The 25182-nt window shown below is 42.2% G+C and overlaps 1 protein-coding gene across 1 annotated transcript in view; it reads left to right on the top strand.

Moving 5' to 3' along the window:
- The window catches only part of LOC308141017 (roundabout homolog 2), a gene marked incomplete at both ends in the record, with an annotated part of 84650 nt that extends 60477 nt beyond the window's left edge, over window positions 1-24173 (top strand). Inside the window, 11 exon segments of the mRNA XM_080511019.1 lie at window positions 3652-3829; window positions 6487-6705; window positions 7556-7598; window positions 7685-7821; window positions 7896-8183; window positions 9876-10011; window positions 12221-12575; window positions 12798-12888; window positions 14754-14933; window positions 15746-15867; window positions 24072-24173. Coding sequence (XP_080367145.1) covers window positions 3652-3829; window positions 6487-6705; window positions 7556-7598; window positions 7685-7821; window positions 7896-8183; window positions 9876-10011; window positions 12221-12575; window positions 12798-12888; window positions 14754-14933; window positions 15746-15867; window positions 24072-24173 — 1851 coding nt within the window.
- Between the last annotated feature and the right edge of the window lie 1009 nt (window positions 24174-25182).

Genomic DNA, 25182 nt, shown 5'->3' with positions numbered 1-25182 from the left:
CTCTGGAAACCAGCGAATTCTGATTTTAATTGACTAGATCAGCGAGAGAAAATATTGCATTCTTCTCTTTTTCGTTTGTTTGTTTGTTTGTCAGTTCATATATTTGAATAGCTCTGCTGCTGCAGCCTTGAGTGGATTGATGGTTATTAAACCCACAGTCTTCAATAATACATTCAGACTGAACAGTTCGCTCAGCGTTTTGTCGAAAAGCAAATCACTTCATAATTATTCTCATTTATTGATCCGGTTGGTGATAAAATACACATCTCAGCTCTGAAAATGTGTGTATATGAGGCATAAAAGCTTTGTTGCTCCTTTTTCATTACCTGTTGTGAACCAGCGTTTCTAGATATGAGGTATTAGACAGAAAATTGCTTTAAACAGGATATAAAATGTACAGTACTCCATTTTCTTCACGCCTCAATCGAAGGCACACTTGACTAAAACGGATATATTCTCATAATCTGTGGCGTCTCACGACGACGATGCGCCATACATTTTTTGGGGTACTTTTCTTGCTGTTGGGCGTCACAGCGTGTAAAAAAAAAAAAAAATGTCTCACGTATCCCTGGAGCCCAGTTTGGTTTTGTCACGTCACTAGAATATTACATGATCACTACACTATCTGTGGCGGAGTTGACTGTCTAGAGGAAATCCATATTTAGACTAAAAGTACCGAGATGGTGTGAAAAGTGAAGGAGGGGCCAGCGTCCCGGTTTGATGGCCTGTAAACGTGGAGCGGATTAACTGACTTTGTTTTGTAAACAGGTTCACCGTGACAACACTGGACAGGAGACGGGCGCTAATAGCAAAGACATGAAAAATGCTCTGGATTAAGACCAGATCTAGATTAAACATTAAGATTGTCACACAGCTGCAGAGCTTTTTTTTTTCTTTTTTAAATAGTGGCCAAAATACGACATTGTGAGTAGACAGTCTATTGATTCACGTCTGCAGACTGAAGCCCAGGTGTCAAACAAAATGTCCATCCAGTGGTTGAATCACTAAAGTGTCCTTCTGTTCCCGTGGTGGAAATGCCTGTCGTCTCCTTCAGAAAGCCAATGACCTGGTATTTATGCTGTTGATTTATTCTGTTAATTTTTTATTAAATTTTTTATAATTGTCCTCCTCAACTTGCATCTATGCAATTTTCAATTCAATCCAACTTTATTTATATAGCGCCAAATACAACGTTGTCATTTCAAGGCAATTTTTACAGAGAAAACCTGAGAAAGCACATGTGACTGAAACGGAAAAACTCCTGTTTTAATTGGGCACCAAAATATGCCATTTAGAGTTTATTTGTTTTTTTTACATTTATTTCGAACATACAAATATATAAAAAAAAAGAAAGAAGGAAAAGAGAAACGCTTACATTTAAATTGGTAAAAACAAGAAAACAACACATCCCACTTGATCCCCATTTGTATGTCAAAAAGGAGTTGGAAGAAGTAAAAAAAAACTATTAACTCCGACACCTCAAAAGTCCCTCATAATTTAACACCACAATTGTACATGGGATTGTGATTAACTGTGGTGCTTTTAATGCACTATTCTCTATTAAACAAGCAGACCATCATGAAGATAAACTGCTGTACTTGTCCAGTGTCAATGCCTGATTTCTTTTTTTTTTTAAATCGACTTATATTTGATGATTGTTTTATCTCAGTCCTTAATCTGTTCCACCTCTTTACTCCACGGAAGCTTTTTAGAGTCGTACGCACTTTAGGCGTCTTGAAATGTCGCTCTCTTCTCAACTCGTACTCACTCATACTGTCTCACTGAACATTTTCTGGATGTTACCTGGTAATAATTTATTCTTTGTCTTGTTTATTCAGAGAAATATTCTCATCAGGACAAACTTATCTAGTGCTATTCTTACAATGAAAGTGCTTAAACAAGTTAAAAACAGTGAAACTCAGCCTCCTGCCATGTCAGTGATAAGTAAATAAATAAAAAAAACAGGTAAAAAGGGGGGCATTATTAAAGAGGAAGTTCTCCAGCCTGCTTTTAAGAACACGACCGTCCACAAACGTGGGCACGTCCGAACACAAAGAGCTGTAAGCCGTCGTTCCCCCGCTGAATCGCCACCGTGCACGATTGTTATAGATTCTGTAATTGAGTTCGCCGATATGGAAGGAAGCAGCTTCTCCCTCAGTGAAAATATTTTTATTGACAGCTGGCCTCAATGAGTCAAATATGATAACGCCCGGAGGGAAGACTTGTGTATGAATCAACTCCTGCAGCTTAATATTAGCCTCTGTTGTTCCGCGAGTATCGGGAATGTGCATTAAGAGTTTCCCCTGTTGGGTCTGTTTATCTGCCTCACAACTCCTAAATGATAGACTGCATATGATACGTGCAATAAATGTCATGTAAGAGTAATAGTCAAATGTGGTGCATTTAAACACGCTTGGCTTCGGTCTTGTGGTTGGCAGTGTCGAAGGTTTCCATTCCATTCCATGTGAAATTCATCTTTTCCTTCCAGCAGTGGATCTAAATTCACCTTTTTATTGCTGCACATCGAGTTTGTTGCCTTTTGTCTGCCTCACTCTCATTTTCTATAACTCTTCCTTTTTTGGTTTTATCTATGTGCAGCTGTTAAACAAAAAAACTCAGATAAACCGGAGCAAAATGACATTACATGAAAAGTACATATGAACTGTAACCGTAAGCTGAGGGAACTATTTTGTTAAAACAATTTAATGTTACGATTCTACCTTACGCCTGAACCGACACAACAAAATCACTAAACGTTAAGTGAAAAATCAAGAAAATGAGTTCAACACAGTTATAATAACACTCGCATGTTTAAAAAAAAAAAAAAAAAAAAAATGGCTTCTCTATTCAAGGCTTGTATCTTCTTGCAATATTCATGCAACAGTCAAGACGAGTTAGAGACAAGATTGAGACATTTTAAGTCTCCATATGTTGTCAATCGTATATTCTTGATCTTTTACTGACTTATTAGAGTTCTTAATGTAAGTAAAATAACTTATGTAGACAGCATCAGGTTTATTGGAACCAGTCGATGCTTTTTGAATAGGATCACCGGTCAGAGGGGATGTGGTTTAAAAAAGATGTTTTCAAGAAGCTTAAATTATTGAAGTCAGGGACGAGAAACTGGGCCACAAAAATGTGACACTCGCCAGCCACTACAGTGCAGTGCAGTGACACAGATTTCACAATAAAGCAGGCTCCTAATGCAGATGAATTCAATGATGGCGTTGGAAATGAAAGGTTCTTTCCAAAGCGACGTGGCGAATCGATGGGAGTTTGGCTCGTGGCCCATACCTGACCCAAAATAAAACGAACCTTGACGAGGGAGTAAAGTGTAAAGAGGTTTGAAGCAGGCGCCGACAAACGGAAGGAAAACGAGGACCGGCCGTGTAAAAATGGAGAGATTTTTGAGATTCTTCGCCGCTCCAATTGCAGCCAAGTGAATTAAAAAAAAAAAACTGAAGGTTTCAAAGGGTTAAATCCTTTTTCACTGCGATTACGCTCTTCTTCTTCTTCTTTCATCTCTGCTGCATCTTTGTTGTCACTCTCTTCTCTACAGTGCCAGAATCTGAAAGGTTTTTTTTGTTTATTTATTTATTTCCGGCTGTGTGCGTGTGCGTGTGCGTGTGTGTGTGCGTGTGCGTGGCTCAGGTCTGGTGTCTGGGCAGCAACGTGGAGCAGGAGAGCCAGGTGAACCGGACGGTGGACGGAGCGGTGCTGTCCATCCTGCTGACCGGCCTGCTGGCCGGCGTCCGTTACACCGTGGTGGTGGCCGCCGTCACCGGCCTGGGCGTGGGCGCCCCCAGCCCGCCCGTCAGCCTCCTCCTCAGTGAGTCGCTCCAACTGTCAGGGATTAGCGCAGGTGAAATCTGCACGCAGGAGTGTCAACGTGAGAGTGTGAAAACGTGAAACGTGCGAGGAGCTTAAAAAAAAAACTGTATTCTGTAGATCTATAATCGTCTTTTTTTTTTCTTTTTTTTTTTGGTGTTAAATAAACTTTTGTTGGCTGATGATGATGAGGACTATTTCCAGCCTCCTTCGCTCCGTGTTTTATCATCTCACTAGTAAAGCGTCCTGTCAGTTACAAAGCCAAGTAATCCAGACAGGTTGTAGCCTGGAGGCGAGCTGTTCCTCCTTGTGTTTTCTGAGATATTCTCCCTCTCGCTCTTACATCCACTGCATTTAAAAAGGAAAAAGAAAGAAGAAAAAAAAGGGACTCACTCGGCATTTCTGGGAAACATACCAACTGGATGAGGGGCTTTGAATGGAAAGTAGCTTAGCTTAGCATAAAATCTGGAAACCGAGGAAAAAAAACAAACAAACTGTGTTTGTCCTAAAGCTGAGAAATTTGTTGAGGCGTTAGATCTTGAGCTCTGCGTCTGGTTTGTTTGATGAGAAGGGTGAGTATGTTCATTTTCTTTCTGCGGTAAAACTATACTTCTGATTAAACTGTGAGACAAAAGCAGAAGTGTACATTCCCATGGCTGTACGCCAGAACTGTCTGTGTTTTTCACGCACAAGCATTTGAATTACTGACCAACACAATTTTCCTCTTTCGTAACGGAGCTTTCATGAAATTCAGATCGTCTCAATACAGCTTCAGCCACAATCCTCAAAAAACAAGTTCATAATTACATAGCAAAAATCAAAAAAGATTAATTATTTTAGGAAAGTAGGGTTCATCCACTAATTAAATTTCACCGATGATCTCGAGCGAAGCTGAACATTATTTACTTTGTGAAAGTAGAGTTTCAGGCTGAGCTGTCGCACGACATCACATCTAATGATGCAAACCGATCAAATCAATTGATCCATTGATCAACCTCAGAAACCCTGGAGATTTTGGTGAGCAAAGGTCAGTACTTTCGAAAACTTGAGTCACGATGTTTATCACGATAGTTATCTTCACGATGAACGTGATTAACATTTTAACCAAAGCATCACGTTTCCATGACGACATAGGAAGCACCAACCACATTTTCCTCTTCTGCACCATCACTTCACAGTTAATAAATACAGCACTCAGTTTTTTTGCTTATTTTTTTTCTAAATTAAATTTTAATGCAGCACTTTTGCACGGAGTGATGGAAGCCCGTTTCTACGAGGTGCCGCTGAAACACAAGGACTCTTACGAGTACATGGAATCACAGGACAAAGTGTTAACGAGGCATCAATCATGGGTCGCCTCCATTGTGGATTATATGTGATATATTTGGACGTAAGTCTCTTCGGGCTGGTCTCAGAGCAGCTGTTTGGGTCCACATCCAATATCAGAGTACGTTCCGGCACTGTACCTATAATAACAGTGCAATATGTAATAATTTAATACATTTTCAACTCATTATGTAATAACCTGACACATTTTGATATAACAGTTGTTACAAAATGTGGGTTTGTAGAGTGGCATCATGTCATAATGGTGCCTTATGTAATAATGCAATATATTTTTCTGTTTTTATGCTTTGCATCATCTATAGTAATTACATAACATGATGCAGATTGCATATATTTATATCTTGCAAAATTTCTGTGTAGCCAAAACGTTTGTGTCGGTAATAATTAATGAGTGTCGCTTTTGTTTCTAGCTCGTGAACAAATTCTCCATTATAATGACTACAGTTACTTTTGATTTAGGCTTTTGAACAATAATACATCCTACTAGTTTTTTGTTGTTTTTTCTTTTTTAATAAATCCTAATTAAGCTGGAAAGCTTAATGTTATTCTGTTGGTATAACGGCTTTTCTCATTAAGGCATCAATATTTATGATTTATTACATAATGCACCAAATTATTACATAAACAGGAGAGTTGTTGTAATAACTGTTGCAATATGTAACAAGTTATTACAAAATGCCACAAGGTTAATACAAAATGACAGTGAATCATTACAAAATGAGTTGAAACTTTATTACATTATAACATATTGCACTGTTATTACATAAAGTAGTGCTACACAGCTGCATTTTGTAGGTAATAACTGTTAATAACTGTTGCAATATGTAACAAGTTATTGCAAAATGTGCCAAAGTTAATTACATGATGCTTTCAAGAATTGCATTACAAAATGCGTCACATCATAAAATGCGGCGTTATTACATGGAGTTGAAAATGTATTACATTATTACATATTGGGCTGTTAATACATAATCTCCGTATCGATTTCACACCTCTAAAAGTGAGTGTCTTGAATGAAAAGTGAAGATTGTTGTCGTCATGGCTACACCGTGATCAGGAAAATCCAATACTTGTCGCTGTTTGTTTCTTGCCTCGTATAAAAAAAAATCCTCATCCTCACTCGGGAATCTGGACAAACAACAACGTCCGCTGGGACGTCATTGACTTGAGGGCATCTTTCCACTGGTTACATAACCTAAATGATACAAGACGACGCAGAGCAACTGAGAAATGTTTTTCGGAGCACAGAGACTGACTTGCTGTTCGATGTCATCCGACTGTGGACACGACCTCACGTTCTCCTCCTTGCAGCGCCCCCTGTGGACCAGACCGTGACGCCGGTGAGGAACGGCGGCGACCTCGGCATCGCCGAGCAGATCGCCGGCGTGGTCCGGCAGCCGGCCTTCATCGCCGGGCTGGGCGTGGCGGCGTGGCTGGTGCTGATGGGCTTCAGCGGGTGGCTGTACTGCCGCCACCGCCGGAGGAAGCAGCTGGGACACTACACCACGTCCTTCGCCTACACGCCGGCAGGTGACGGCAGAACTCGGGGCCGGTCGGCTGCAGCGGGGGAATAAAATACCGACGGGTCGCAAACAGCTTGAAATCAGGCGACGTGTTCTGTCACTTTTTATTTGTTTCTGAGGGGAAAGAAAGAGTCCCGTTAGAGAGAAAACCATCAGATTTTTTTCCCTTGCAACCGGCGACAAAGTTGGTAATAGAAGCTCTCGGGCTATCTGCAGCGGTGATGAATGTTTTCAATTTTAGTTTGCAGTTTTGTGACGGCTGCGCTTTAATCGCACACTCGGTTAATTAAAACGTATTTATCCCCACAGGGTGGTTCTCACGGCAAGAATAAATAAAAGACACACGGAAGAATATATATGAAGTAACCACGACGTCGAGATTATTTTTAATATGCCTTTTGGCACAAACGCACATAAACACATCCGTTGTTTTGTGACTCTGAGCGATCTGCCCTGCGCTGCTGAAAACATTCACTTTTTTTTTTTTGCTGTAAATACTTCAAACTGACTGTTTTATTGTTATAAATTTTACTGGTAAATGCATTATCACCTTGTTAATTCAGCCAGAGACGACTCCCTGCCTGGATGGCGAAGACAATATTTGCCATGTACTGCAGGCAGACAGTGTAAAGATCTGTTGTGAGCGGCTCATCTTCATAAAATATCGATTCAGACCTGCTTCCTTAAACCCCGTGTGGGGATGAACTGTTTATTGGGTAATGGAGCATAATAATTCAGTCCCGAACATCTTTATCTTCCAGCAAATCTTTAGAAATAGGTCTTGAAGCAAAAAAGGCTTTATCTATTCTGCTGTGAAACGAGATTTACAAGTTGGCTCCTCTTTATACTTCTTGCAGTCGGCTTTGCTCACAGTGAAGGATCAGGAATCATCAATGGAGGGTAAACTCTGCATTACGCTTTCATCCAGACGATGCGCTGCTTCGTAATCGTGACGGGAAGCCTCACGGTCCTCAATGTCTCCGCAGGCCCGGGCTGCTGGGATCCAACATGGGAAACTACCCGTGGCTGGCAGACTCGTGGCCGACGCCGAACCTCAGCCACAACAGCAAGGACTCCGTCAACTGCTGCTCGGGGAAACTGGACTCGGAGCGGTACTACAACGGTGAGTCCTCACATCCCGGCGAGATAAAAACCCGGCGCGGTAGCGTAACGCCGCCGTCCTGTCCCCCCTCTCAGCCGTCGGCGTCACGAACTTCCCGAGCCAGCCGGAGAAGCGCAGCACGGCGTCCAACGACAGTCCCATCTACAGCACCATCAACACCACCGCCGAGGACGACCTGCTGGCGTACTACGACACCTACTCCAGCGCCTCCTTCAACCAGGGGCCCGACCCCTACAGCAGCAACCCCGTGCTGGCAAACGGCGGGCTGGCGGGTCTGGAGCGGGACCTGGACCAGTGGACCATCAAGTCCGGCCAGTCGGGATCCGAGTACGCAAAGCTGCAGTACGCCAAGAGGAGCGGCGGTGAGGCTTCGCTCGTTCCGGCAGCCGTTGGCGGCGCATCGCATTTACACAAAAGAGCAGTTTAAAGACCCGGACATGAATTATTCCTGCCGTCTCCCCGGCTGCGGCTCTCGCTACTCAGTGAAGCATCGCATTTAATGTTTCATGTAAATGTGATGGAAGAGCTAAAAGACCTCTCGACGTGACATTTTCCAATAACGTGAATTGATATCTTTGTCCGTATCGATTGCTTCAAACCAGGAAGCGCCACGGCGGCCGTTCCCGGAAGTGATGATCGATTGACCCCATCAACCTTTTTATAAGCTCCCGTTGTAATTATTTCATTTTGTCTCTCAAGACTGGCTCTCCAAATAGTTTTTTTTTTTCTTTTCTTTTTCCTCTTATGACTCCAGTGCACTTCAGTCGTGATGCTGTTTCATTTCATAAGACTAAATAGAAACATCATTACATCTAATGATGTTAGACAGTTTGAGGGTGTAATTAATTTCACTGTGTAATGACAATTTTACAGCACTAAAGTTTGCAGTCATTTGAAGGTACATGTGTTATTAAGGAGAGCTAATTTTGCTGTGGGTAATTTTAATTAATTATTCGTCGTTCAGCGATTTAGAAGAGTAGTTTTACTGTTGACCAAAATGTTTTACGGCATCGTGACAGTTTTTATGGCTGCCTATCAAAGTTGAAACCAGTTTGGGGACAGTGCGAGTTGCTGCAAGTGTTGTTGATTTGTCTTTCCTGTAGTTCAGGGGCCTCATTTGCGACGTGATCGTCTCTTCGAGTAAAGAAACTTGTGAAGGGACAATGAGGCTGATGTCAAATTACAAGCCCACGCCAAGCGAGCGAGTTGCGATGATCCATACAAACAATCTTGTGTTTGATAATTCACCTTTTATTTTGAAGGATGAATAGTTATCATGCAGTCATCTAGCTTTCCTCCTTTTTAGGGGAAAGCCCGATAAAGAGAAATATTTAGATGTTGGGATGACTGAATTTTCTGTGGGTGTAATGGAGATCGTAAATCAATACATATATCAAATAGAAGCAACACTGGCATTTAGTTTGGCTGCCTATATACTGTAGACATAAAGCATATTCTTATATAAACATGTTTCTTCAGTGTTGAAAACTCACTTTCCCATTTACTACCTTCTCCTCTGGACTTTATGCAATAGTGTTGATAAATACTTTGCAAAACCTTTTTCAAAAGATTTGAAGAAGAAGAAGAAAAAAAATAGCTGTAAGAGTATAGAAGCCTGCCGAGTCCGACTCTAAAGGCTTAATCAGTGCCATACACAGCAATTCTGAGGAAGCGTCAGGTGCTCTTGAAGTTACAAAGAAACAGCCCAACTAAAGGAAACATCCTTCAAGCGTTCACAGACGAAGCGAGGAGAATGAAGAGTTTCATAATCTTGTATTAACTCGGGAATAGTTAGTCACCGTTTCCTATCCGCCTGGATGGAGACGATTGCTGAACTTTTACCATCCAAATGGTGGAAGTTGAGAGGACAAAAAGCAAAAGGCTTCAATTGTTTGGGGGGGGGGGGGGGGGGTGCTTTTTAAAGTTATATAAACTAGCAGGCGAACAACAGACAAAGGAGCTGGCAGAGTCGCATTTCAGTTCCCAAGGGGTGGCGGCGTCATGTCGGCAGATCTCAACTGGAACCGTGACGCTTTTATAACATTGGATTTCAGACAAACTGGTGAAGCAGAGATCCACCGGATCCTCGTCCAAGTCGGCCCCGCTCACCTGGGTGGACGTCCTGTCGCTGCCGCTTCCCAACAACAAAGACAGAGGTCCCGCCAAGACGGACAAAGAGGCGCAGCACAGGTGAGAGCGAGGCGCTTCAGGCGCTTCCCGTTTGTCACACTCTGTTGTTGTTTTTGCTGCTTCACGTTCGTGCACTCAGGTTGTTTATTACTGGCGGCGAGGCTTCTGACATCACCTACATGACAAAGGGAGTTAAGGCAGATGGATCCTAAAGCTGCCCTGTAACTCTGCCAAGGCGGCGAAACCAAACTTGAGTGAAGTTTGGGGTGGGGGGGGGGGGGGGGGGGGGTCTGGGGAGTTTTCAAATTAACAGTTGTGTCTGCAGGCAGTGAGCAGATTGGTCTCCGGGGCTGCGGAGGGAAGCGTCGACTCTAACTAGTTCTGACACATCAGATTGTGGACATAACGGGGTGGGAACGTGGGGGGGGGGGGGCGGGGGGGGCTGTTCTGACTACGCCGTGTCTTTTGTAATGACATTAGCCACCATCTGACAGGCTGGATTAGTACTTTCCCTTTTCAGTGACATGTCCGTCGTTAAATTCGGCCTGACGGCGCTTCAAGTGACGGCCGAGGAACACGGAGGTGGTTCTCGTCCTCTCGGGCTTTTTAACAGACGCATTCGCTTTGTGCATTGTCTTCTGCTGGTTAATATTGTGGCCAGTGTGTCTCTTTAAACACAAATATCTGTACTTTCTGCTCCGTACAGTAAAAAAAAAAAAAAAAAGAGGAAAACGAATCAGTCTGGTGTATCCATGGTGACTTTTATTCATTGTTATTCTTTTTATGTTTGATTATCACACTCGTGGCTCATATCGACTGTTTTCTCTGTTGTCGTCACTTTTCTTCTCTTTATGCTCCAACAAGATCAGATCTGAGGATTATTTTTGTCTTTAGTGCTAATTAACAGTTTGCCACTGTGGAATTGTTGGCGTTTTAACTCGTTGACATTTACTGTATGTTTTTCACACGCATCATAACGGCGTGTCAACCGTTTACCAGGACCTCATATGGATCTCAACTATTCTTTATTAATGCAATATACTTCATTATACTTTGTGCCCAAGAGATGTTCCATAGCAGCCTATTAATTATCTAATTGTGAAGAAGAATACGTGTTTCATGTGCAGAAATTAGATGCATTTTGCATGTTGTTTGATTGTACATGTAGATGAAAGATAATGCATATTAAAAAAGGGGCTACACCAATAGTATCAGTCGTAAATTGCACATTAATCTATGACCTAGATAAATGTTTTTCTTGATGTGGGTTTGATCTCAAACGTGGTCAACAAGTATGAACACTGCAAATACAAAACAATTTAATGCCGTATGATGCTTAGAATTAAAACAAGCATATTTAAAAAAAAAAAAAAGATTTAAAAAGATCTGATGTGTTGTTTGCAGAAAAGGAGAAGTCCTCCTGTATGATTCAGGCTTGTGACGGCCTGGCAGTGTGTGCAGGGCTGCTTGGTGCTGAGTGTTGGCTGCAGAGGGTCACGTTTGGCAGCTCCTTCGCCCCAACAGATGGCTCAGAATCACAATATACTGTCGGACTGAGTCGACACGCAACTGATCAACACGCCACACTGAACGTGTTTCTATTCTAAACCTCGGTCTGTATCGACCTTTACATCTGTACACAGACGTCTGTTATTTTCTGTCGTTCAATAGCGCCTCCTTTGATTGCCACATAATGAGTACGGGGGAAGAAGAAGAAAAAGGTCCTGCACTTGAAGCTATGGCCGCCGCACAGCCTTGATCCGAACGTAATTAACGAAAGTCTCAAAGTAAAGATCTCAAACCAGACGACTAAACTGTGTGGGAGTGTGCCGAGAGGACCTGGCGCTCCGAAGACGTGACCCCGGCGTCCCCGCGGATCAGCTATACATCTATTTGCATCAAGTGATAAAAATACAGTATGAGCACATCATTTTTGAGAACATTTTCTCCCCCAAGCGTTAAACTTTTGCGCGGTGTAGAAAAAAGCACCAAAAAAAAAAAAACAGATTACATGATTCCATTGTCCTGCAAGTAACTGCTTCTACACATCTTCAATATTCAGCATATGAGCTCACCAGACATCCAGCAGATAAATTATTGATGCGTCCAGCACTTTAGCTTCAACGCTGATGATGTGAAGCCCAGAAATACAACCAATCGGGTTCTTTTAAGATCTTTTCGCTCAGCAGCCCTTCTCACTCCTGCGTGGATCTTTATATCTTTATTATGCAAAATACTTGACAGTGTTTTTTGTTCATTTTTTTTGTAGCTCTGGGGAGGATGAGGATGACGACTGGTGTCCTCCACTGCCGGCCAGGACCTACCTGATGGACGTGTCCAGGGAGGAGCTCTCCAGTCTGCCCGTCAGGCCAGACGAGCTTTCCTACTCGGCCACGCTGACGGCGTCGCCCCAGCGGGACGCGGCCCGGCCCGGCGACGGTCCGCGGTTGCAGCACTTTGACCTCCTGACCCGCCAGCACCTCGGCTCCCAGGTGTCCCAGTCCAATCCCGACCTCTTCATCAACGCCAAGGCTGGAGGCGGCGGCGGCGGCGGCGGCGGCGAGACGTACCACGCCAGCCAGTGGGCCGGCGACTTCAAGGGGGGGAGCCCGGGGAAAGGTGGGTGTGAAGTCACCCCGGTGCAACACATTCCTCCTCCAAACGGGCTGCGAGCAGCCACCACGCGCCGCCATGTATAATTCAGCTCGTGAGGCGACTCGACAGAAAGTGTTTGTGCCTGAAAATCGAGTTGCAATTGCTCAGAGAGGAAGCTGGTGCGTTGCCGCAAGTCGACCGGAGGATGACATCAGTGTGCTCTCTTGTCAGGACAATCTCCCGCTGCAGAGTTGAGCCCCGTGGCCTCGGCACACAGATCCAGGAGTAAGAAGAAAACGCCCAAGGACGGACAAAACCGAAGAGAGCCGCACAACGACTCGGGTATGACGCATACGTCCACCTCCTCTTTTAAACGTGCAACACGGAAATACGTGAATCTGTAGCGTGAAGAACTGGTCTTGGTTTAACCCATTGTAGGTATCATTACCCACGTCGTTATCAGCTTAAACTTTCACACTGTCCAAGAACATTATTCTTTAGGAAAACCACACTTTTGTTCACAAACTAGCCATTGTAAAAAGAACCACTTATTTTTAAGTGTTATTCTTGGCGCCAAAAAAATTTCTTAATTGAGCAAACCGGGTGAAACTTCTAGTTTTACGCTATATTTGTTTGTGGGGTTTTTTGGTAAGAGAAAACTAAGTTTTGATACTCCATCTCTGATATTAGTTTGACCATTTTCTGACATTCTAAAGATGGGGGGGGGGGGGGGGGGGAACTGTAGTCATCTTCAATACGCGTTTGAGAAGAACAATACAATTTCCAGGGTTTTTAATTAAAACGCAAACCAAACAGAATAAGTGGAGGGTAAAGCTATTATTATTATTATTATTATTATTATTATTATTATTATTATTTAGTTTTATTTTATTCATATATATTTTTAATTAAAATCAACTTTTTTTTGATGGAATTTATTGAGACAAAAGAACCTTATTGCCAGGATGGCAAGAAGGATAGTTTCAGACTATACACTTAATTTTTCTAAGGTCCCGTATATGTTTGAATGCGTTTTGCAGGTAATTGACCCAGAAAAACACTGATTCTCATGGACAAACAAGAATATTCAAACAAGTGTTTTTCCATGTATTAGACTGTGTTTGTTTGCAATCTACTGGAAAAGTAATCACTCCTTGTTTGTTTGCTTGCAAATGCAAGCAAACAAACAATCAGTGTTAGATCTGATGTTATAGAGTACGACATGTTGTAGGAGAAAGTTATGAAACAAATCACAGCATTGTGACAAATTAATCTGAAAAAAAACAAAAATATAATATGAGAGATGATCTGCCACAAAATCAAAGAGATTTATGAAAGATTAATATAATTAATCAGGGATAGAACACCGAAAATATCTTGGAATAAAGTCTGTAAATAAAAGCCTTGAGGAGGCGGCTGAAGAATCAGCAGCATGTTAAGGTGTTAAAAACAAACACAATCATTAACAAAACAAACATTATTTTGAGGTTCTAAATGACATTGCAGCCTGTAAATGTACGTATGAGCGTAAAGTATTGCAAAATCGGAAACACACAAAGCGTTTACTCTAGTTAACTTTTCTAAAATTGTTTAAATCTCCCTGGCGTTATTTTCACTGTTGATCGCTGCGACACAAAGAATAGTAGAAAAAAAAAACCCTAAACAATGGTTCCTGCAAAGCTGTGATATTTTCACTGTCACTGAAGTACGAAAGGAAAAGTCTGATATTTTCAGAAATTGTCTCGTTGGTTTTCCTCGCCGAGGGATTTATGGGGTTTTCTGCATTTGACCTTTTGTGGGACAGGACCAGTAACATCCAGGAGTTTCCACCGGTTGCCTGGCAACTGGTCACGGCACACGCAGCCCTCTGACAGACGGAGACTTGTTTTGTTTTTTTTTTAAACATGGTCCGGATTAAACAAACACCATTTAATACATTTGTGAGTGAACTTTCGAGGCGCTGTGAGGGTTTAGTTTTTTTGCTCAGGTCCAGCGTTCCCTGCTGTTTGCAGGCGAAGCCGCGTCTCCATATTCAACACAGACTGTGACGTCGTCTCATGTCACTCTCCACAGCTGCACATCGCAAAATGTCAAACTATTCCTTTTGAAATGAGGTTTCTCTCTTGTGTGTATTTTGTGTTTTGTTTTGTGTTTTTTTAATTTCCCCCCCCCCCAAAAAAAAACAAAAAAAAAAACTTGATATGCAGACCTCCCCCCTGCGCCCGCCCCCCCTCCCACAGACGACTCCCTGCAGCTCCTGGCCGACGTTTTGAGCCGCGGCCGAGGCGACGGCGAGAGGAAGGAGAGCAGCATGTCGCCCCCTCTCCAGAGGAGGGGAGAGCAATTCTCCCCGCCGAGCAGAGGGTCGACAAAATGGTTGTCGCAAGGTGGGTGCGGCACGTTCAAGCTCCTGTCGTTCACCCGTTGTTGTTGGTTTTTTACTGTTGATCTTATTTCGAATTGCGCAAATAGCAAAACACGTATTGCATTATGACGACAAACAAACAAAGAAATTAATTAAATTAGAGTAAGCAAATGAATAAATGGCAGACACTTCTAAAAGACAAATAATCTTGGGTTCAGGATAAGAGAAGTGACAAACAAATTCAGTACAGCAAAACATAGAAATGTACAAGAACCTTCCCCTTCATTTGTCCTTTCTATTTTTCCCTCCCTCCTTCTTCCTTTCCCCCTTTTTTCAGTTGTGAGGTACTTTAAAATGATTAATTTCCAGAGCCCATAGAGTCAAGAACAGACGCATTCTGCTGTGAATTCCTCCATTAAATAGATTGAATCATCCTCTCTTTCCATTGGGCAGAGTGGGGCCAAAACAAACTCATCATTTTCCTCCTAACAGGAGGACATGTCATAATTGTCCATACGTCTCCACTCGTTCACTTGTTCGGTCAAAGAAAGAAAAAAAAAAGGGTGGGGGGGGGGTTATCCGTCGACACGCCACAACAACAGCTGGACCTCAAGTAGACGTGTATTAATAATATTGCGAGGCTTCCGCCTAAAGCCCCGCCGGCTTAGGAACAACAAACTGCCGCCGGCGTTGTGCTCACTTTATTATCCCGCCGTTGTGGCTCCGCTTTGAGCAGCAGGGGGTCTGTTTTCAGTCTGCTCCACCACTTTAGGGTTTAACCTACATAACTGCATCGGCAACTCTTTGAGAGCGCTCTTGTTTTGTCGTGTGCAGATGAGAATGTAATCCCGTACGGACAGTCCAGCTTCCTGCCCACGGTCCAGATGTCGGGCTACGGCTCCCTGGGCGGGGGGGCGTTGCCGCGGCCCTCCACCGCCGGTCGCAGGAGAGACGAGGTGCGTGCACTTGGAAAGAATAATATGCCCCTCTTAAAACAAGACTTACTGCCAGGTACTTTTACCTTGAAGCAGGTGAAAAGGTCTGTCCAATAGAACAAGGGAGGACTGTCTCTAAGATGTCACGAAATCCGACATGATTTAGAATATTGAGAACTTATTTAAAGCTATAATATAGCAGTATTTTCGAGATTGGTGTGTTTAGAATAAGCCACAAGTGCTAAAATCAAGATTATCAAGCTTGTTCAAATCACACCTCAGCTTGAAAATGTTTCAAATGTCAAATAAACTGGCTGTTTAAATAGACTGTTTGACCTCAAAAGATATTTCTGACATGTCTGAAGTCCTTTTTGAAATATTTCTAGTTTGGTGAATTTGTCTTAAATTAAGTTTTAGCAGACATTTTGACAGAAAACACGACGAACGACTTTTTGCAGCATGTGGCACATTGTGATTCACAGTCGGATCAAACCAACTGAGGACGTTTACTTCACTTTTATTCCCTCTTGTTCTAATTACAATACACGTTACACATCACATTTACATAGACAAAAACCCAAAGGATCTGAGAATGGCAAGACGGAAAATGGAGGAAATTCCGAGGTTTGCAGGCTGATTCAGCTTCGACTGTAACGACCTGGAAACCGACCAGAACCAAACCTGAGTGACGCCTTTAGTTTGTGAAAAGTCCCCGTCCCGTCCCGTCTTGTCAAAACTCACTTGCATGAGAGAATAATCGGAGGGGTTTGGTCTATTTTTAGACGCACATCTGAGGAGGAGATTGTTTTTGTCTGCCAGAGAGGCAGTCCTCTCCTTTTTATATGGTTGAACAAGCTAGTCCATTACTTGACCTTCTGATTTGCTCTGGAGCTCCAGAGCTCGACAGTACAGCATTTAAAAAAACATCCCTACATCCATCCCTAACGTGCCAAAGTTCGTTGCCTTATCACAAATTCCAAATATTACCAAGACGTCTGCAGCACACGCCACGTCGTCACATTTAAAACCAACACATTTCACAGTGTATAACTGCTAAAATGATCAAATGCAGATTTATTATAGAGAAATTTGAAAAGATAAAATGCAGAATCTGCTACTTATATTACTATCAATAATATTAATGTGCATTATTTCGCTGTAAAAGACTTTAAAAACACACACTGATTATTTAAACCTCAGAAATTACGCAAAGAAACCAGTTTGGACATTTTTGGTTTTGTGTTTGGAGAGTTCAGTGGAATTGAAAGCTTGTTTTACCGGCGTTAAGATGTGTAGATTCATGAGAAGCCAGTTCACTGTCCGAAATCTAAACTCAGAACCACATGTGTACAAAATCGCTTTGCAATAAAAAAATTAAAAAAACATCTCAATTATAGGAAAATATCGTTGCTGGTGACCATAAATAGCAGACCAGGGACCTGCTATAAAACAACAACAACAAAAAGACTCAGTTTGGATTCACTCTGGCTCATTTACAGTTCTATTGTTTTTGTCTCTATTCATTGATGCGCCAAGTGAATAAATAAAACAGAATTAAATGAAAAATATATGAAGTAGTTATCTAACGTGGCGACTGAAATCCAGGGACTTTCGGTCTCTTCGCCGAATCTCCGCAGAATTAAAGGTCGTTTGAGTTGCACTGAAGAAACGTTCTGCCGAGACTCTGAACAATTCTCCTCTTTTATAAGAATCATTTTCATCACACACACAAAAAGTGTTTGGCAGATGATGAATTAATTAAAATGTGTTGTTTTCCACTCAGACTTGAACTCCGAAGTTGGATTTTCAGAGAAAACTAACAAAACGGGCGAGAAAAATTAGAACATTACTCAGTTGTTATGTAATCCTCCCACTGTTTTGCTGGTTTTTCATCATTTCTTGAAGCTTGTTCGACAGTTAAACAGAAACTTTCTTTACATTGCGAAAATCTATCTTTTAAAAACCTTTATGTGGTATTGAATGCAAAAAACATTTCAACCCCACAGTTTAAATTTATATTCTAAACCCTGAATAGGTGTTTATAACATAATACAGTAAGAAAGTTGAGGGACATTAAGCTGACAAAGCAAACTGATCACTTCGTGGTTTCTTTTGAAGGTGCAGAAGGGGGGGGGAAGCATCGATCCTCTTGAAGTGGTTGAAAAGAGATTTTTCTGTTGTTGTTTTGTAACGCTGTGTCGCGCCATCTGTGACACTCGAGGTTCCCTCCTCCTGATCGATCTTATTCTCATCGCCACAAACTCGCTCCGGATGACGGAGACGCGTTTCACATGGAACGCAGCGGCGTGATGATGAGAGCGGCGATGAAAACGACACGGGGAACCTCGTTATGCTGTCTTGTGTCTCAATACGACCTTTGTTTTTCTCATTTTGCATTATTCAAGACGTGATCGGTATCTTTTTAACCATCTGTTAGGCACTCGTATGTTTGAGAGCATTCAAAAGTTTTAACCCACCAATGATAAATACAGATGCGTTTCAATTTTTGCGAGTCATATTATGGAAATCTCTGTTGTGCTTTTAAAAACATTTGAAATGTATAATAATTAATGGTTACAATGACAAATGATTGAGATCAGAAATATTTAAGAAGAATAAGTTGGAGTAAGTTTTAGTTTTTCTCTTCTTTAATATTACTTCTGTTATGTTTTATCAGGGGTTTTTTTGTATCACTGGTGTCCTGGGTAACTTTAGATTTGTAACGGATGGGCAAAAATAAGTCTTTGCTTCAGCCGAGGCCCATTTCGGTGACAGAAATTGTAAATAAGAAGTGTTGTTGGAGGTTATTTCTATAATCCAACACATTAAAGTCATAAAGATGCAACATTACATGTCAATTATACCGTCACATCTAAAATCACACTTATTACTGTATTTTTAGTTAAAAATGTATCTTAAAGTTTAGCTTGACATGATTAAACACTGCCTTGCTATGGTACAACAAGTTGTTTTTAATACGTACACTAAAGATGACTTAATAATGTAATTTCGTTAGTTTTCTGTGTGCAATGATGGTCTTTAATCACCATTTTTTGGAAAAAATTTTGAGATGAATGTATCAGTCCAGTGCTCTAACTGTGCTTTGATAAAGCTAAGGGGCTAAAATATGTTTTATGTATGCTAATATAGGAAATATAAAAACAAAACTACGCATATCTCAATAAGAATTTAGTTTTTTTCCTCTATATTGTCGTATTTGCTTGAATTCACCCTTGTTAATTGTTGAGATTCACAAGTTGCCAGCTTAGTGTGTTTCTCAACTCAACTTTATTTGTAGAGCACTTTAGAAACAAACACAGTTGGCCAAAGTGCTGAACATCGACAGGAGCAGAAAAAAACCCCAATTAATTAACAACAAAGAATAAAAAATTATGGAGAGCCATAAAAACAATAATAAAAAAAACCCCGCCACAGTCGAGTCTTTACTCCCTGAATTGTGTGATTTTCTCTCCTCAGAACCTGATGTAGACAGACGGCGGCTCTGTGACGTGACGTCCTCCTTTCCTCCTCCCTGGTTTCCTCTCTTTGCCAACCATCAATCTGTTGCCATGGTATCTTGTGAAAAATAGTGAGACACAAAAGGGAAAGGAAGCTCCGAGACCTGCCATCTGCCTTCTCGCAAACTATTTGTAATCTTTTTATTTGATTTTATTTGAACGATTCAGTCTTTATTTGTATTTATTTTTTTGTGATTTCCTTCACCCCTCCCCTCTGTGTATATAGACATCTTTACAGTTTTTTAAAAGATGTGATCAGATATATTACTAAAAAAAAAAAAAAAAAAAATTTAATCTGTGAGGGGGGGAAATATTGTATTTTTAGGAAATGGGAAGCAGATGTAAGTATTCCATTAGTTGTACAGCAGAATACTGAATGTATCTTCTGTTTACTCCTGACCGTGAAACCATGATGTCTGACGAAAGACGGGAAAAGACACGAGGCGGAAAGCGTGTTAATTACCCATCATGTTAGTGCGTGTGTGTGTGCGTGTGCGTGTGTGTGTGTGTGTGTGTGTGTGTGCACATGTCAGTGCATGTGTGTGGTGTTTGTGTGTGTGTTACTGTTTCTGTTTTTATCTTTCATCTCCGTGTGGCTGTGTACTGTGGTACTCCAGTAGATCACCAGTGTGTTCATTTTTAAACTTATCAATAAAGCATTTGTTACAAAAAAAAAAAAAAGAAAAAAATGCCTCCATCCGTGTGTGAGAGTCACTCAATACGACGGCGGTAAAACGGCGAGGCGGAGCCGTTTAGGCGTCGCGGCTACGAGCGGGGTAACGTCGGCCTGTCGGGGGAGGCTTCTGTCAGTCGCTCGGCCGCCTCACTTCACAACAAAATGTCTCAAAAGCTCTAGTTTCCATAAAATTCGGCGCACACTTCCAAGGCCGCGCTGCGGGTGAACTCCAAATAGCTTCTGACTTTGAGTTATTCTGTGATAAAAGTATTTTAAGACTTTCAAAGTCCGTAAAGTCACCATAAAATACGTCCCGATTGATTTATAGACATAATTTATTTAGTTAATTCGCCGAGCATATATTGGCAGGCTGAGCTGTGATCTCGAATTTGAAGGAGCACAGCGTTTATGGGGTTATATTTGTGGGAAAATTTGAGCTCAAATTTTCCCATCGCTCGCTCAGAATTTTGGCACAAATATAACCCCATAAGCGTCACCATGACGACAATGTGAAAGAGGTTTGTTTGTACAAAGTTTAACAAAAGAACTCAAACCTGGTTCAGATGAAAGCACCAATTCAACTTTAAAAAGCACATTTTAAAAATAAAAAAAAAAGAGAAAGGCTACAAGTTATGAAGTACTCGTGCACAAATGTACTTTGAGGGGATAGAAAGGGAGAAGATGACAGGAAGGACATTGTGGGGAGGGATTCTATCATAAAAGAGTTTTGATCCTTTGTCGGGTTAATAAGAATTGTTGTCATCGATAAGACGGGGGGGGGGGGGGGTTCTGGAATACAAACTAGAAAGAAGACATTCATGTACCTTCTGTAGAGATTGTAAAGATCTGTTTTGACTGTGAAAGCAAGGCGGAGTTACCAGAGTAAGGCCAGGCACGGAAACACTTTGACAATCAAATCACTGACTATAAAACTCTGTAAAGACTCAGTATCAGACTTCTTTCCCCGCTGACAAATGATGACTCAGCACACAGGAGACAAACAAGCATATATTTAAACGTGTTCCATCCATGGTTTGTGGAAGGGAAAGGAAATCCCTCCACGCACAGGGAGAACATGCAGAAAACCAGAAAACTTGGGATGAGTCGCCGCGTCAAGAACAATAAAGTGTCAAAGGGACGTCTTATAAAAGTGTTTTAATTCATCCATTCGATTAAAAAGAGGAACTGGAGCTCGCCTCTTTGATTTCCTCTGGGAGATTCCACCAGGGAGTGGGTGCCCAAATTGTGATTAATGACCAGAATTATACCCCAGTCCAAGACCAAAACAAAACCTTATTACATCCCGCTTCCAAAGAAAAGTCAACAGGGAAGAAAAATAAGGAAGGCAGGTGGCATTGCTCATCTCTAAAGTTCAAGCGTTGTCCGGTGATAGACCGACCACTGGGTGCTGCTGGCTTAACGCCGGCTGCTGGTTTAATAATGATAGATGATCCTGAGTTTTACTTTAAAGTGCTGCTGTAAACGGCAGCAGGTGGGAGGAGGTTGGTTTTTTTAAAAGTGCTGTTTTTTGGGGTTGTTTTTTTTTTTTTTTTTGAAGTTCAATATACTTAAAGGAACAAACTTATCAAGAAGTTTGTCTGCGGTTAAAAAAAAAAAATGGTCCTGAGTTAACAAAACCCAGATTGTCATGGATGTGTGTAATAGGAGGCGGACTTACTGCCGTCACTGCTGCATAACATGAATAACAAGCACTTGATGTTCACTTTTGGATGTCAGCCAATTAATGACTGTGTTGACTACCTGGAGGTGTGGAAGCGTGTGTGTGTGTGTGAGAGAGAGAGAGAGAGAGAGAGAGTGTGTGTGTGTGTCTACCCTGTGATGAACACTAGTTAGAGGAATATCAAAATGGCCTTTTTTTTCCATATATGTTTAGTTTGTGAAAAGTTCTATTTTCTATTAAATATCATAAATTCAAATAAATGTTAATTCTATAGTGCCAAATACAACAGTCAACTGAAGGAGCACAAAAAAAAAAAAAAACAACCCCACTGGAGCAAGTAGAGGAGACGGTGGAATAGAAAATAACTTCCAGGCTCAGAGGTGGAGACTTTCTGCTGTTCCAATTGGTGTTGGAGGATAGAAGGAGAGAAAAGAGAGAGAGGGAGCAAGAAGCAACAAACAAATCCACTCACTGCAGACGGCTGAGAGGGGGGGGGGGGCAGCAGCAGACACCAATAGCAGCTTCACTAGAAAATGGTTCAGGTTTGCCTGAATAGAATACAATAGGTAAACAGGGGTAAATTATTCTAATACCTCCACACAATGAATAGAATACGTTAAAATATCGATGCGACCTCTGACTGAAGGCTTCATTGAAGAGAAAAGTCTTAAACAATAAAAGTAGGGACTGCATCGCCTCCCGAACTGAAACGGGGATCTGGTTCCACATGAGAGGAGCCTGAAGAGCTGAAATCTCTGCCTCCCTTTCTACTTTTATCTTGCACTCCGAGAACTAAGTGTTGTTCCGGGGTGACGTGGGACTGACAGATCTTTATGATATGAAGGAGCAGCGACTGATAACAGACAGTTACGATCGTCTACTCTGGAAGTAACAGACGCACAAATTAGTTTCTCAGCGTCACTCTGAGTCGACATGTTTCTGATTTTAGACACACACACACACACTGTCCATCGAGTGTGTGTGTGTGTCTTTATATTAATGTTGAACATCAGGCGAGTTTCCCAGGAACAGACGACATACTGGGAGGAGTTTATGCCGATATACAAATTGGTGTACAGTGTGATTTACTCACTGAAAATGATTGAAGACAGCAACAAGTTATCTCAAAAAACAAACAAAAAACAAAGTTGAGACAGAGGCAACAAATCTCATAAAAGATGAATAAGACACTGAATTTATATTAAAAGTTTCATTCTGAACATTGACACATTCTGTATGGGAGCAACACGCCTGCCTTCATGTGTAACATGTTCATTGTGTCTGGTTGGGCTTCAGGACTGCGCAACTCGCTCCGGAATGACTTGGTGACTACAAACGCATGTTAATGTCGGCCTTCATACCACCTGCAGGTGTTCTATTGAAACAAACAGAATACAGTGGGCTAAATATTGCCAGCGCCGGTTCACTGAAGCAGTAATGCTTTAAGCCCAGGAGAAAGAGCTGACCCCCTGCTGTCACTGAATAATTTGCACTCTGATAGTAAACAGTACTGCAAGAGCTCCACATCAGCATCTTAACATTGCTACTGTCAGCATGTTATCAAACAGCCACGTTAAAATAACGAAAACTAAAAAAAAAAAAAACTGCCAGCAGAGATGACTGTGCTGTTTAAAATAGTGAGGAGTGATCCTGCACATGTGGATGGAAATAAGTGAGAAATGCTCCTGATGCATTTCAGAAACATCTATTATCTGACGCCAGCGGCGTGACGAAGATATTCCCCCCTTTTGTGGCATGAAAAGATGTGTGATAATTCAGAGGCTCTTCCAGGACAAGCTGTCAGGAGCAGACTGAGGAAGAAAAGGGGAGGACAGAAGAGCGGAGCTCACGTCTATCCGGCACGACGGAATGTCCCTGAGGTCTGAATGAACTCTGAGTTTGTTGTATCATGTTCTCGCCAAAACGACATTGTCCGATATGAGATACTGTGCATGAGGAGGAGGAGGAGGAGGAGGAGGACGACGACGAAGCCTTCCTCTCACAGCACGAGTCCTGAAACCTGACAGCAGTGGAATATGACCGGCTTTTCTTCATGTCTGCACCGTCATCTGCCTCCTGTGTGCAGATCTTATTAGTGGAAGCTCTACAGTATATTGGCAGGGAGGCCCGTGGATGGTGGTGGAGGAGGGGGGGGGGGGGGTGTTGCGTTGGACTGTAGCGCCTTTGGCAAACGCCCGCCGGGTCCCACCAGGCTCGGAGGATAATGGTAATCCGATGCAATTTGAATGGGTTACGCAATTTAGAAGGGTTCTACGATTTGACGCTTTCAGGCCTGCAGCGTGGATTTAGAGCCTCCGTGGTTTTACTCACCCTCTCCCACACCACGCAGACGGCTCTGCTCACCCAGCCGCAGTCTGCTGCTGAGGCCGCCTCGCCGCCATCGACATACAAGTGTACACAAGCGGGTCAACCCAAGTTCTGGTTCATCTGACATGTTTCCCTCACTTACACTGCGTGTGGCTTTCAGGAGTGGAGTCAGAGGTATTTCACACACAAGACGGCTTGGCCTTCAGAAGCGGACGTGCCGGAGACGGGTGGAGAAGGAATCCATCGGTCAGGGACTGAGAGCACACTCAAGTGACCGTCTTACCTTTAAAGCTTGTGGTTGTCTACAGAAAGTCCTAACTTGTGAAGATGTTTGTCAGTCTGTACCGTGATCTGACTCGGGTTCCGCACATCTCTTGACTGGATCTTTTGGAGAAATGATGAGGGAAAACTATGGAACAGCGACATCGCCTCGTCTCACTGGTTTTTACTGTGCTTATTGTTTAATCTGAGTTTGAACTCGGTGTGTGAGCCAATTGCCCTTTAAAGCAACTCCTACAAGATGTTAAAGTGCCTCGTAAAAGTGGGAACTGGTCAGGCCAGAAAGACGATCATAGATCATGCAACGATCCCATGCAAGCGAGGATGCCTGCAATTAGTCAGCTCAACAATAAAATGTCTAGAAACTCACAAGTGGGCACTGGGAATATATTAGTCGGTTAAGCGTATTAGTATTTGGTTGAACTGTCTTTTCTTAGGGTTATCTTACGGCCTCATTCATCACCGGCGTGTAGAAACGTGCCTGAATTCTGGCTTACGGATTAATTTTAGAATGTGCGTAAGGACAAACAAAGTCATATTATCAAATGTGGTTATGTGGGTCCTACACACATCAGTAAGTCGTCAGTGTTGAGAAATCCCACTTCTTAGTCGCCACGCTCGAGCACGTTCAGGATCGTTTATGTTGAGAAACACACTCCCATTAACCAAATATGGCAAGAACACAATCACAATAATGTCTTTTTATATTAAGATATCAAAATATGTTTTTTCTTTTATCTAAAAATTACAATTCCCATATCTCATGAATTGTCTGGAATGATGATGCCCTTACATGCATCAAAACCTGTCATGAAAGATTAAAAGTCATCCAGACCAGTGGGAGAATCTGTGGA

The sequence above is a fragment of the Blennius ocellaris genome, assembly GCF_963422515.1.
Source record: "Blennius ocellaris genome assembly, chromosome: 2".
In the NCBI taxonomy this organism is placed as follows: Eukaryota; Metazoa; Chordata; class Actinopteri; order Blenniiformes; family Blenniidae; genus Blennius; species Blennius ocellaris.
The sequence above is the reverse complement of the archived record's forward strand: the minus strand, read 5'-3'. Positions and strand labels throughout refer to the sequence as shown.